The sequence below is a fragment of the Megalobrama amblycephala genome, linkage group LG9, assembly GCF_018812025.1.
Source record: "Megalobrama amblycephala isolate DHTTF-2021 linkage group LG9, ASM1881202v1, whole genome shotgun sequence".
In the NCBI taxonomy this organism is placed as follows: Eukaryota; Metazoa; Chordata; class Actinopteri; order Cypriniformes; family Xenocyprididae; genus Megalobrama; species Megalobrama amblycephala.
In genome coordinates this window covers 24,600,546-24,614,639 of record NC_063052.1, presented here as the reverse complement: position 1 = coordinate 24,614,639, position 14,094 = coordinate 24,600,546, and the positions used below count along the sequence as shown (strand labels likewise).

General features: G+C 36.7%; 1 protein-coding gene across 1 annotated transcript; it reads left to right on the top strand.

Annotated features, from left to right (window-relative positions):
• The first annotated feature begins 10,186 nt into the window (after window positions 1–10,186).
• On the top strand, window positions 10,187–12,354 carry npy (neuropeptide Y). Its single transcript, XM_048202302.1, has 4 exons — window positions 10,187–10,347; window positions 10,642–10,829; window positions 11,696–11,773; window positions 11,935–12,354. The coding sequence occupies exons 2-4, from the start codon at window positions 10,642–10,644 to the stop codon at window positions 11,957–11,959; spliced, it is 291 nt and encodes a 96-aa protein (XP_048058259.1). The 5' UTR covers window positions 10,187–10,347; the 3' UTR covers window positions 11,960–12,354.
• The last annotated feature ends 1,740 nt before the right edge of the window (window positions 12,355–14,094 follow it).

Genomic DNA, 14,094 nt, shown 5'->3' with positions numbered 1-14,094 from the left:
AAGAGGTGCTAACCCCGCATCTAAATTACAAATGTGAAATGCTTCTTTACCCGGGGTTAAAAGCTCTGTTTAGAACGACAATAACCCGGGGTTAAACGCAGTGTGAAAAGCCTGTACATTTACTAACTGTCAGGCTTCAGGAAGGGAAGGAGCGAGGACTCAAATGCAGGGAAGGAAGGGCTTTATTAATAATAAAAATTAAAACAAAAACACAACAAAAACAACCCCGTGGGGGAAAACAGACTTGACTTGACTCGACTCGACTCGACTCGACTCGACTCGACAAAAGGAAACACATGGGGCGATACGACGACGAACCAGCACAGGACTGCAAACACAAGGAGAATAAATAGGAGAGCAAACAAGGCAGGTAATGAGGGAGGACAGGTGGGGCAAATCAACCAATAATGAGGTAACAAGGTGGGTGGGGTCAAGACAATAGACATGAGAGCACATGGCACAAAGAAACACATGACAAGCCATGTGCTCACACCAAACAAAACAAAGACACAAGCACATGGCCAATGAAGACAAATCACAAGCCATGTGCTTACACAAGACGAGACACGAACACGCGACTATGAAAACTCATAAGCCACGTGTTCACACAAAACAAGACAACATGAGAGCACGCAGCCCGTGAAACACAGACTGCGTGCCACACAACACAAGACAAAAACACAACATGAAAGCACGCGGCAGGTGGAAAAACCGCGTGCTACACAAAACATGAGACAAGAGCGCACTGCAAGTGAAAGTACACACAACCCGTGCGCTCACAATAAAGACAGGACTGGGAGCGCGAGTGTCCGAATCCCGACACGAAACCGAAACCAAACTAGACACGAGTGCCGGGATCCGAACGCCACGCTCCCAACATGAAACAATGGCACGCAGACAAGAGAGCGCACGGCCCCGAGAACACTCAAGACCGTACGCTCACACAAAAACACGACAAGAACGGGAGTGTCAGAGCTCTGTCACAAAACCAAGAAATAAACTAGACCGAAGTGACAGAACCCTGACACTAACACTACAATACTAAGTTCTTATTTGCATATTTGTGGTGTCATTGTTAATGACTGGACAAACGCAGCATGTGACCTGTTTACATAAAGGCTCTAGCATTGGGCGTCATCATTGCTGACTGAAATATAAATTTTTTTCTGAATGAACTTCTCGAGCTATAAAGGTAAGAATGACGGTCTCATCTTCACTCAAATTGTCGCGTTTTCCATCGTATTTTTCTTTGACATTTTTCCTATCGTATGCAGAAAGGACTGTTCATATAGGCTACATTGCGCTGTGTTTCCATGACTGCCCAAAGCGTGTGAATATAATGCACACGATTGGTAAGCATCTAGTTGTATCATTCTAACACCACATCATTTCACACTATACAAGTTTGGCACCGCAAAAGCAGTGCTAACCCTGCTTCGGACCAGGGTTTCATAACCCCCAGTAAAAAGCAGTGCAAACCCCTCATCTGTTTAGAACGTCGATAACCTGGGTTTAAGTGCAGTATGAAAAGCCCTATGATTTCAATAATCATATCTTCAGTGTGGGAAATTTTGAACAAGTACTTGGGTAGAATCACTCTATAATTCTGATTGGATTTTAAGAGCAGACCGATTGCTATAAAATGAGGGAAGAAGTGCTTCCAGTCATTGTGTTCTTGAGTTATCAATGGTTACCTCCAAAGAAAGACGTGCAGCCATCATCGCTTTGCATCAAAATGGCCTCACATGCAAAGAATTTGCTGCAAATAATGTTGCCCCTGAAAGAACCATTTACTGGATCATCAAGAACTTCAAAGGGAGGTTCAGCTACAGAATCGTATCATCACCAGTGCAGAGCTTGCTTAATATTGGCAGCAAGTGGGTGTGAGTGCATCTGCACGCACAGTCAGGGTGAAGACTTTTGGACAATGGCCTGGTGTCAAGAAGGACAGCAAGCCACTTCTCTTCAAGAAAAACATCACAAGGATTGGACAGCAGAAAACTGTTGAAAATTATTTCCTCTGAACAAGCCCCCTTCCGATTGTTTGGAACATCTGGAAAATCGATTGTCCGGAGAAGAAAAGGTGAACACCAGTGCTGGGGATAATGCATTACAAGTAACTTGAGTTACGTAATCAGATTACTTTTTTCAAGTAACTAGTAAAGTAACGCATTACTTTTAGATTACAACAAAATATTTGAGTTACTTTTTCAAAAAAGTAATGCAAGTTACTTTTTTTTACCATTTTCAGACTAACACCTCTCCTGTCCACGTTGTCTCCATGTTGAGAGAAATCTGGAGTTACACTGTGTCTACACCGGACGCGAGCGGCACGATGCGACTCCACAAAAGACAATAGAACCCATTATAATCAGTGATATTGTCTTCATTGGATGCGCTGTGACACGAGCAACAAATCTCCAACAGTAAACTGATGCCTCATTCTATTTATGACGTACTGACAAGAAGGACAAATGCTTTGCATTGGGCGCTTTTAGTTGATGCGATGTGAGCGACAAAGGTCGTGTCCAGTGTAGACATGGTGTAAGGCTGCACTTCCTTAAGCCTGAGGCTTATCCATTTCACTTTTGTTGTGAAAGGATCTTTGCGAAAATATAACTTTTTTGGTTAAAATAAGCAACTAAGCAAGCCCGGCCCAGGTGAGAAAAAGTAAGACAAAATTAACAAAAGTAATGCATTACTTTCCATAAAAAGTAACTAAGTAACAAAATTAGTTACTTTTTCAGGGAGTAACACAATGCATTACTTTTAAAAGTAACTTTCCCCAACACTGGCAAACACTACCATGAGTCCTGTGTCGTGTCAACAGCAAAGCATCCTTAGACCACCCATGTGTGGGGTTGCTTTTCATCCAAAGGGAGTGGGCTCTCTCACAATTCTGCTCAAAAACACTGCCATGAATAAAGAATAGTATCAAAACGTCCTGCAAGTGCAACTTCACCCACTGATCCTGGAGCAATTTGGTGACAATTTGTACATTTTTCAGCATGATGGAGGCAAGAGTGATGATGAAGTGGCTCGGAGATCATTACATTGAAATTTTGGATCTGTAGCCAGGCAACTCCGCTGATCTAAATCCCATAGAGAACCTGTGGTCAATCTCTAAAAGGCGAGTGTACAATCAGAAGCCCACAAATTGTGATCAGCTCTGCCAATACTTTTGGTCACGGCTAGTACTGAAAGACAGATTTTTACATATATTCCACAAGACAATTTATTTTACAAAAAATGATCCTGTTTGAAAAGTAAGGCTATGTGAACCTTTGAGCATGATAATTTGTGTAAATTTAGTTGTTTATTTTAACTGTGACTTGTTTTAATTGCAACTCAAACTATTCAAACAACAAACTCAATATGCAGTTACCTCAACATATTAATGTGGAAAAAATATTTTATAGTAGACTACGCTGTTGTGTTTTCAAAGTTTGCAGTAATATTTTGTTAATAAAACACATGGATGGAATATATGTAATGCAAGGATGTATACCTTAAAGTACTAAAAGCACATAATTTTTTTTATTTTTTATAACTTGTTTTTTGCTAGAAGCTGCATGACAAATATTTACATATATTCCACAAGACAAAAGAATATATTTGTTTCGAGAACTATTTGTGATATAATCTGATATCTGTTACGTCAAATATTTTATAAGGGCTGTAACTTATATGATTCCTCTTATTTTTAAAATATATGTTGCCAATTCTAAAAGTGGTTTGTACACTTTTGAGAAGCACTTTCTATTTCTAAATAACAAGAAATTACACCACAGATACATGAAATCAAAATTGTGAGATATTAAGTAGCAGTTACAAGAATAAACACCTTGTGTGTAATAAATTGCAAAAGAAACAAAAATGTGCCACATTGGCAATGAGCTGCTCAGAAAACACTTTTGGTGCTATAAGGACAACATTTCTCATTTCTGCAGTCACTTCACATTGCACCAGTAGTCACAGGCATACATTCAGTATGTCTAAACATTCAGTATGTACATTTGCATTAGCTTGTTTTCAGGTGTCTGGAATCTGTAATCTGTCCTTGCCAATCACCATGACTCAAGCGTAGGAATGGACAGAGTCAAATAACAATTCTGAAGAGAGAATAGAAACAGACTGTTTCATAAAAACAAAAGAACAGTACAAAACAGTGAAGTTCTAGGTTTTTATAGATTAATAAGACACTGTAAAACCGCTCTGAAAAAGAGATAAGGAAAAAGAGAGGGAGAGGTGGAAAAAGAGAGAAAAGAGACAATTGCTGTTTGAGTGGAGCGAAATTAGTTTGACGTTCTTATCTTAGGACTCTTTTCTTTAACATAAAGGCTTTTATGTAACATGTTTAACCAGTCAAACACAGTGAACGGGAGAAGAAACAAGAGCAATAATTGCACATCAGACGTTTTTTTTGCGAGCAAGTGAGTGTAACAGCTTTTTTTTTTTCAGACAACCAACCTTAACTTTAGACAAGTATACATACAGTATAGGTGTGTGTGAGAGAGTGTGTATGTGATTTTATACAACAGTTCAATAACCAAGAAGTTTATATATTGAGTAACTTAGCCTAAATTTTAGATACAGTAATGCTAGTTACTTTGTTACTTTGGCTCCACCAACGAATATTGTTCCAAACAAAGACACAATAGAACCGTTACAGCACCGAATACTGCTGTTTCAGTATTTTTAAACGAAGCGATTGAATGAATGATTCAGTGGCTCACGGTAACACTTTATTACGGTGTCCCTGTTACACACGTTACACTGTAAAAAAAAATCCCAGTAAAATTTACGGTAAAAAACCGGCAGCTGTGGTTGCCAGAACTTTACCGTAAAAAATACAGTAGCAACGTAAAAAAAATCTGTTAAATTTACGGTAAAATAACATATTTTATTAACTGATATAATGTTCATTTTCCAACCTAATGAAGTACTAATATCTGTTTTGAACCTTTATAATACACTGACAGTCAACAAACACAGTGGTAATAAGAGTCACATGATGAATCAAAGTTCATCACAAGCAGCTTTTCCACAAGCTGAGGTGCACACAGTGTCATTCACACACACACTAAACACCATCATGGTAACATGCATGAAATTTTAAAAATGCAATAAACATTAATTTAACAACATTAGATGTAACATAAAACCCTAATGTACATAACTGATTAGAAAAAAATGAGAAAAACTAAGAAGAAACAGATTTTATTTCAATGAAAATATATCAAATGTGAAGTGTCACGCAGGGAATTGTGGGAATGTCAATTTACGTTTTTTCACTGTAAATTTTACAATGAATTGTTATTTTTCACTTCCAAAAACTGTGAATTTAATGGTATTTTACCGTAAAATTACATTAAATGTACCGTTAGATCTATTACAGTTATTCACCGTATATAGTACGGAAACTTTCTGTTTTTCACCGCAGCATTTTTACAGTCTTTTACTGTTAAAATCACAGTCATTTTTTACAGTGTACATCTTATTATAGTAATAACAGTACATTTTGCATAATTACATGCAACTAACCCTAAATCAAACTAACCCTAACCCTATAGTAAGTACATGTTGTTAATTAATATTAATTAGTACTTAACTGTATAATTACACTGTAACAAAGACACCTTAAAAAACACGAGAGCTGTACCTGAATGAGGTTGTGTTCTAAATGGAATAAATCCTCCTTTGACAGCCACTTCAGAGTGAGAACAACGCCACCATGTTGAAGGGTCCTTCTAAATCTGGCCAAAACTGGCCACTTCAAAGGGCCCTTCAGAATGAAGGGTACAACTGATAGACACTTCGCTCTCATGAATCTTTGCTCAGGCTAGAAGTGTATACTATAGTGTACAACAGTGCCTGGCCACTTTTTCAATAGTAGTTCCGGGAAGTCTTTTTTCCATTCATTTCATTTTTAAAAAGTCTGAACCAAGCCAACCAGCTACGAGGTGAATCATAACATTACACACTTTGATTTGAAGCAAAAAAGTATTTGAAAATCGGACCAAACTACAAAGACTTAACGGCTTTAGTTTGGGAAAAACTACAATCCCATGAAGCACTGCAAACAGCATAATCAAATTAAAACTACTCATTTAAAAATGTTGATTGCATATTAAAAATATATTTAAAGCTTGTTTGAAAAATATGCGCATATAAACAAATATTTAAAGGGTTAGTTCAATCAAAAATGAAATTTCTGTCATTAATTACTCACCCTCATGTTGTTCCACACCTGTAAGACCTTCGCTCATCTTCGGAACACAAATTAAGATATTTTTGATGAAATCTGAGAGGTATTTTATCTCCCATATAAAGCAACGAAATTACCACATTCAAGGTCCAGAGAAGTAACAAAAATGATATGGTTAAAATATGGTTCAACCTTAATGTTATGAAGCGACGAGAATACTTTTTGTGCGCAAAAACAAAACAAAAATAACGACTTTATTCAACAGTTTTTACTCTTCCCTGTCAGTCTCGTACGCAGTTGATGTAGTGATCGCAGTTTACGTCAGAACGGCTGCTCAGTATTGGCCAACGCTGTACACGCAGGAGCCGGCCAATAATGAGCTGCCGTTCATGAGGGTGAGTGATTAATGACAGAAATTTAATTTTGGGGTGAACTAACCCTTTAAGTATTTTGAAAGCAGGAAGGCTGACTCGATTACATCATTCACAGTTGGGAGTGTGCAGAGTGAAAGAGCTCTTTTGGCTGTTTTGATTGTGGCAACTCTCTGATTGGTGGAATTTTCTGTACAGCATCATGGGTAATGTAGTTTTTCACCACAAATTCCACAGTTAAACACTTTATTATTTTAAAAAATAAGTTAAAATAATGCAGGCTGACAGCTTCAACAGAAGCAAATACCATCACTGAACATCTTCGTATATAGCTCACATGGCTGTATTTAAAGATTTATAAGATTTTGTTAAAAATCAATTTCCCTATGAAGAAAATGAATGCGTCACAGTCATGCACCATTTGGTCTTTGTTTTTCAGTTTGCACCGTGTTCCTGAGTCGAGTTTGTTGTCATGGTTGTTAATTTGATTTGTCATTCAATTCAGCTGTGTGCACCTCATTATCTCTACTTAAGTTCTCTCCGTTTCTATTCAGTTTGCCTGGCCTCGTCAATGCTTTGTGGAAGTTTATCCTGTGTTCCTGTTGCCTGAGAATTAGATTAAAGACTTTTGATCCTTCATCTTCGTAAACGTGTTTACTACAAACCGTGACAGGATAGAGTTTTAACTTCTGGAACACAACTGCTGCACTCTATTGTACGATGACGGCGCCTCTTTAATTGGCTCGGCAAGATGACGCAGAAATGTTTTCCAAGGGACAGTTTTTTTTGGACCCCTACACCCTTCATCCCTTTCAAAGCTCTCACTCTGGAGGGTAAACCCTCCGAATGGATTAAGGCATAGGGATTAGCCCTTCATAATGGAACGCGGGGTGATTCAGGTTTTTGAACAAATCGGTTGAATGACTTGATTAATATAAAGACAGTAACTTGTCACCACTTACTGGTATATCTTTGTAACCTGCAGAAAGATTCATCAATAAATTCCCACCACGCTAAAATTTTGTTTGGGAAATTGGGAATGTTTTGATGTTTTTGATTGATGCTGGTGAGGATCTTAATTCAAATGAAAGTCATTCTGGTATATATACAGACATGTTTATGTATAGGAATGAACAGGTGATGGAAAAAACATCATGCTCCCACTTTACTTGCTTTCTTGACAGACATTATTGGATTGGCAGCTCTAAGACATGATTTTGGTCAGACAGAGATGCAGCAGGTTTCATTAAAGCTATATCTCACCTTTGTGTCTGACCTGTGACTCTGACCCTTTGGCTTTGCACAAGCCTGAAGGCAAAGCAATGGAGGAGACAGGTGGCACCACATCACCAGTATTTCTGTGGTTCTCTTCTGTCCTTTATTTTCTTGAAAAGACTGCTTCTTAAAATGTACACGCACACACACTTATCATTTTAGTTAAATTATATTTTTTCGGTTGAATAAGCTTATAAAACACAATAATCACAGGCACATTATTTTCTAGGAAATTTGTTCTGACATAATGTGGTCCTTTAAATGCTACTTCTTATAAACCTATTTTTTAACAGCAGATTTAAACCGCAAACTCAATACGCATGTTTCAGGCTATTATCATGCGGTTACCTCAACATAATAAGGCAGACAGTACATTTTATAGTGTTATCAATAGACCACGCTGTTGATTTCAAAGCTAGCTGTAATATTTTGTGAATAAAGCTCAGGAAACATGGAGAGTGTTTTAATGCAAGGAGGTATATATATATCTTTTTATCTTGACTGAAAGTGGGATGTGTGTGTGTGTATATATATATATATATATATATATATATATATATATATATATATATATATATAAAATATACTAAACATACTAATTATTGTACTTCTTGATTGAAAGTGGGACACTTTCCCCCAGTCATCTCAATGGCAAAAAGTGTCCTAATCAACCTGAATTCACCCACATACAGTACACACACACATATATACACACACTCAGAGTATAGCAGTGGTTGCTGCAAATACTAGTAAGAAAAAGAGAAAAATATATCAAATGTAGCCGCAAGTGTTAGTAAGGTTTAGTAAAATGAATTCAAGTCTGAGTGAGTGGAAGCAGATGTGCAGCAATAAATGGAGATGAATTGGTAAATTCTGGAGATGAATTCTTGAGGTGCTTCCTTTCAAAGCTCTATATAATGTTCATCAGCTCAGTGTGAAAGAGAGATTGGCAGAGAGAGAGAGAGAGAGAGAGAGAGAGAGAGAGAGAGAGAGAGAGACAAAAAACACCAAAAAAGTGAAAGAGGTAAAATAGGACAAACTTCCCCATGTAACAACAACTAAAAAATTGATTGTGCATGTAATTATCCACAGTTGCTGACAAAGAAAGACATTCCGGCCTCGCAACATTTCCTTATCACAACACAGCCTCATTCAACAACACCAACAACATATTATATTGTCATTTTTATGAAGACCGTTTGCCTTTGATGATTGCAACACACTCAGACGTACTCAAATAAACAGTAGAAGAAAGGATGAGACAGGTTGCAGTTTTTGAAGAGCAAAGCCATGATGTGGTATATGATGCATGGATAAGCAGCTGTCTGGAATGACTGGATGTAATGCAGTTACATTGCCAAGTAATCCATGCAATGTTATCAACAGAGCACACATACAAACCAAAATCCCTTATTCTAACTCTTTTATCCTATGGTTGGAGTAAAATGGCCATGTTTTTTTTTAGCTCCAGCAAAACTAATGCATTTTGACCCAGTTTCATGTCATGCCGGAATCAATCAAATGCTTTCCATTTCCTCTCCATTTCAAAAAGACACATCATTGTACACATAGTCCCCCCCCCCCCCCCCCCTCATTTTACTTCATTATTTTTGCTGAGGGAATCATTGAGGGGAAAAAAATCACTTTCTCTAATGTTTCTCCTGCTTTTCAGATTTTACATTTGAGAAAAAGACCTCAGTAATACATTGTCTTCTCAAACAATGTCTCAGACTGTTCTCAGATATTACAAAATACCAAGTCTGCAATCAAAAGTCACATTTTTGTATAGATTTTTAATATGAGATGAAACATTTTTAGTCGAATTTATCAAAAGGTTAAGTTATCCACATTTATTTTATAACTTTATTGCTCATATTGTATGTTGACACTTGTCTCATTTGTGTCTATTTTTTCTTTTAAAATTTTAAGGGGAAACATGGACAAATGCTTCATTGAAACAATACCAAGTTATGAAAGAGCAATAAAGCTTTCCTCTGGCTTTATATACATAAATATCATGCAACATAGCATGATAATTATAAAATGGCTCTTTGTTTGTTCTATAGGATAAATGAATCGTTGCCTGTCAGGTTCAGCATATGTGTAGGTAGATATCAAGATGACATTTTTAGTAAAGAACACCAGAACAACCTAAGAAGTTTAAAAGGTGAATCAGGTGGACAAAACTGGCAGTTTCAGATCATGACTCGAACCTCTTGTGTTTAGTGCAAAATAACGTCCCAAAATAACGTTCCACGCATTCAAATGAGGACCAAACAAGCGCGTTTTAAAGCAGTGATGACAGAGGATTTAATCCGTGACGCGGGCTCGCGCGCATCAAAAGAATCGCGCGCAATTGCGCGTGGGCTCCGCTCTTTATGGCACGAGCCGTACAGGTATAAAACCAGGCGACGCACGACTCAGAATGCAGAAAATTGGAGAAGTCGAGACCCACCGAGCAAGAAGTGAAATCAAGACCTCATTCAAGGAAGTGTAAGTGTATGATTTATATTATGCGTTTACATTATATGGAAGCTTTATTTTATTAAAAGTTTATTTCTTTTAGAAAGTAATTAAATGTAGTTGTTGTTAAATATCTTTATTAGGCTAGCATTATTAAATATCAAGTGTTATTATACTATAAACCTATTTAATTTCTAGTTTAATGCAGACCACAATGCAGCCCAGACGTCTTCTGGATGTGTTAAGATTTGTGATTATATTAGTTACTTATTAAAACATTATATTACGTATTAGCACAAACACTTTTGCTTTGTTTGATCTCAGATGCATCCAAACATGAAAATGTGGATCGGTTGGGCAGCGTGCGCCTTCCTCTTGTTCGCCTGCTTGGGAACTCTTACGGAAGGGTATCCAACAAAACCCGACAACCCGGGAGAGGACGCACCTGCGGAGGAGCTCGCCAAGTATTATTCTGCATTAAGACACTACATCAACCTAATAACAAGGCAGAGGTGAGCTCCTCTTTATCTCTAATAGCCTACTCTTTAAAAGAATTGTTTCAAATTCTTTCTCAAGTTGTTCCTTTTCTTTCTTCTCACAACATTACTCTCAATTTATTATCGACAAAAGTTCATATTTAGCCTGTTTCTGCAGTTTTAGCGGTTTAAAAACACCAAAATAGGCTCTACAGCAACTGGGGATTGGAAAACTATAGTCCAGTTTCTTTCACTGTATTAATCCACAGATAAAACCCCGCTGACTTTCTAATTGACTGCGCACAGCGCTTTAAATGTGTTTCTTTGCTGTTATGACAGCGGGATGTGGTTTTGTACTTACAAAAATGTATTGCTGAATGCCTTTCGTTAATTATTGAAGAGACGAAATACACCGTTTTGACAGCGAGCGAAGTATTAAAAAAGAAATACTAAGGAATGGTTACAAATGAGATTCAATTCCTCCGGATATTTTTTTTCCCCTTCAGCCTGAGGGAAAATAGATTAGTGGAAATGGAAATGAGGCACTTCATTCAAAGCGTATCCTCGTCTAGGAGTTGTGGGAAACAACTGAAAATGGACATTGGGATATATGTGATCTACGGTGGGATCAGAGATGTATATTGTTTCTCATATTAGTATAAATGAGCTCATGTTTGAGTTTAACTTTCAAAGTTTAGGTACAAGAGTTCTTTACAGTCAGTTAGTGCGTATATTTTTCACCACGGTAAGCTAAGAAATCTCGAAGCAGCCTAAGTTAATGTTTAACAAACGTTTGAGGGGGCGCCAAAAGACAAAATTATTTTACAAAAGTTGCCTCCACTTATAAGTACTGTATAATACTTACACTGGTGTGATTTTGAGGTCTTTGTTCTGCTTGACAGGTACGGCAAAAGGTCCAGCGCTGACACCTTAATATCAGACCTTCTGATTGGTGAAACAGAGTCCCACCCCCAGACCAGGTAAGGTTTATAAACCGATTTTAGACAGCTTATGATTGATTGATTATTCCTTTATAACAATATTACAATCATAATTATAGTGTTTTATTCACCATTCTTAACATCAGTTGGAACAGTTCTTAAAGTTAAGACGTTAAGAATTTCTGGCTGTTTATCCACAGATATGAGGACCATTTGGTGTGGTGATCTCAGCAATTGTGTTAACGCAGTCATGTCCATGTGTCATCCTGTTATACAGTCACCAAATCTCATCAAATTGAAATCTTCTGTTTCATCAAGATCAGCAACTTGCTGTGAAGTACCACAGCCATAATCAGGATAGTGAAAACACTGCAGAACATTCAAATAACACATCAAATCCTTATGTCTGTACATGTCTATGTGAAATGCATACATATGGTTGCCTTGTTGACATGTGCTGTCACTCACTGAAGGTCAGTCAGCCATTCAACAAGACAATTGTACAGAGACTTACTGTGTGTATTCGTGTTGTGTCCATTGTAAACCCAAATATAAAAAGAGAACATTACTAACTGTACAGTATAACAGTGCTAATAAAGGTCACTATATTTGAAAGAGTCGTCTTTGTTTCCTGTGTTTTGCTTTCAATAAAAACATCTCAGTCAAGTTCAAGAATACTCAAAGCTTAATGCTATGTTTCCTGTTTCTAATTTAATTGAGTTAATTGAATTTTGTTCAATTTTGAATTGCAATAAATGGCCTGTTGGTCAAATACTTTTTCTAGATTCTTTCGGCCGTCAGGTAATTGTAGCTAAGCATTGCAGATGTTGAATAAGGGTTAAATCGCATCAGACATATTCCTAAGTTAAAAACAAAATGTGGAACCCATGAAACACATTATATACAAATACAAAAATTATTGATCAGGATGTTATCTTTATAAATTAGAAAAAGTCCTAAAAAATATATAATAAAATTAACAATGTAAAAAGCATTTACATTCATCATGAAGGTGACGAAAATGTGACGTTCAAAGCATAAAAAATGTAGGAGCTGATCCACATCATATGCAAATGTTTGCTTTTCATGGCTTCAATGTTTTATTGTCTTCTTCAATGTTTTATTATCTTCAGGTTTGTCTTGTCACGTATATCTCCTGGGTCTTTCCCTAGTGGCCACTTTATGTCATTTACTTTTTGTCTAGGTCATGTATTCCAGTTGTTTTTGATTTCCTGTTTTCTGTTATTCACACTTCACCTGCCCTTTGTGTCCGAAATTGCGTACTCTTAAGAGTATAGTCTCTATCATGTGTAGAAGGATCTGGATGCAGTATCCACCATGTTGCCATTGCCACACAACCTACAACATTAGCCACAATGGCTGTTCCTCGGCATTTATGAATATGTCAAAATCTCTTCCATGGGGTCGATTGCAGTGTTAGGACTGTCCCACTGTCCCAGTGCACTGAAATGTAAAACAGTCACGATGCATAATGGAATATTATTATACTGCTTACTATGCAGTAATATTCATTGCATACCTTTACTATTTAAAAGCAGTATGTGAAACATTGTACATAATAATAATTAAAAAAAAAAAAAAATAGCAGTATGTTATATTGTCAAATGACCTCATTACATTGAATGCTTAATTGTGAGTGGTGTCCAGTTGCATACGGCATATTTGGGCAAATAGGTCATCCAGGTATTCCATGCATTGAATACAAAATTTGCATACTATACACAGTACGTACTAAAGAAATAGTACAAGTAGTATGTTAGTTCAATTCTAGACATATCTAGGTCTATTTGTCACTATTTTCCCTTGTTATTACTAATGTACTAATTATAAGTACATGTTCCCAACTGTGGTACTTAAGTACACTTAATATAAAATTGCACTAATATAATTGCACTAATACACTAACTCTTAAATTGATTTTAAGTGTAGTCAGATAAAGTAAACAAAATATTGTAATGTGTTTTATATGTGCATTACTTAAAAGTTTTATGCTTTACATAAAATTTTAGTGGATTTTTATATATACTGCCACTAAGTTCTATTTAAATAGATTTTCATGAAAAATAAAATATGCAGGTTAAATGTGTACTAAAATTCACAATTTAACACTAAGGATACTTTTAGCATAAAGTACTTTAAATGCTATATTTTATATATTTTAATGTTGGAAAAAAGTGCTAATGACATACTAATAGTGTACTTGATTGTACATGTCATGGTTCGTGGGTTCACTGGTCCACTCTGGCTGCATCTGAAAACTAGCTGACTATCAGGCAATGACTTGTAAGGCAGTATTTGCGCATGAAGTTACCTCACAAAACTGATTTTGGACAGACTTC

Coding starts and splice junctions, on each gene's coding strand:
- npy (XM_048202302.1), top strand. CDS start 10,642: ATGCATCCAAACATGAAAATGTGGATCGGTTGGGCAGCGTGCGCCTTC. Junction 10,830..11,695: donor AACCTAATAACAAGGCAGAG/GTGAGCTCCTCT, acceptor TCTGCTTGACAG/GTACGGCAAAAGGTCCAGCG. Junction 11,774..11,934: donor GAGTCCCACCCCCAGACCAG/GTAAGGTTTATA, acceptor GTTTATCCACAG/ATATGAGGACCATTTGGTGT.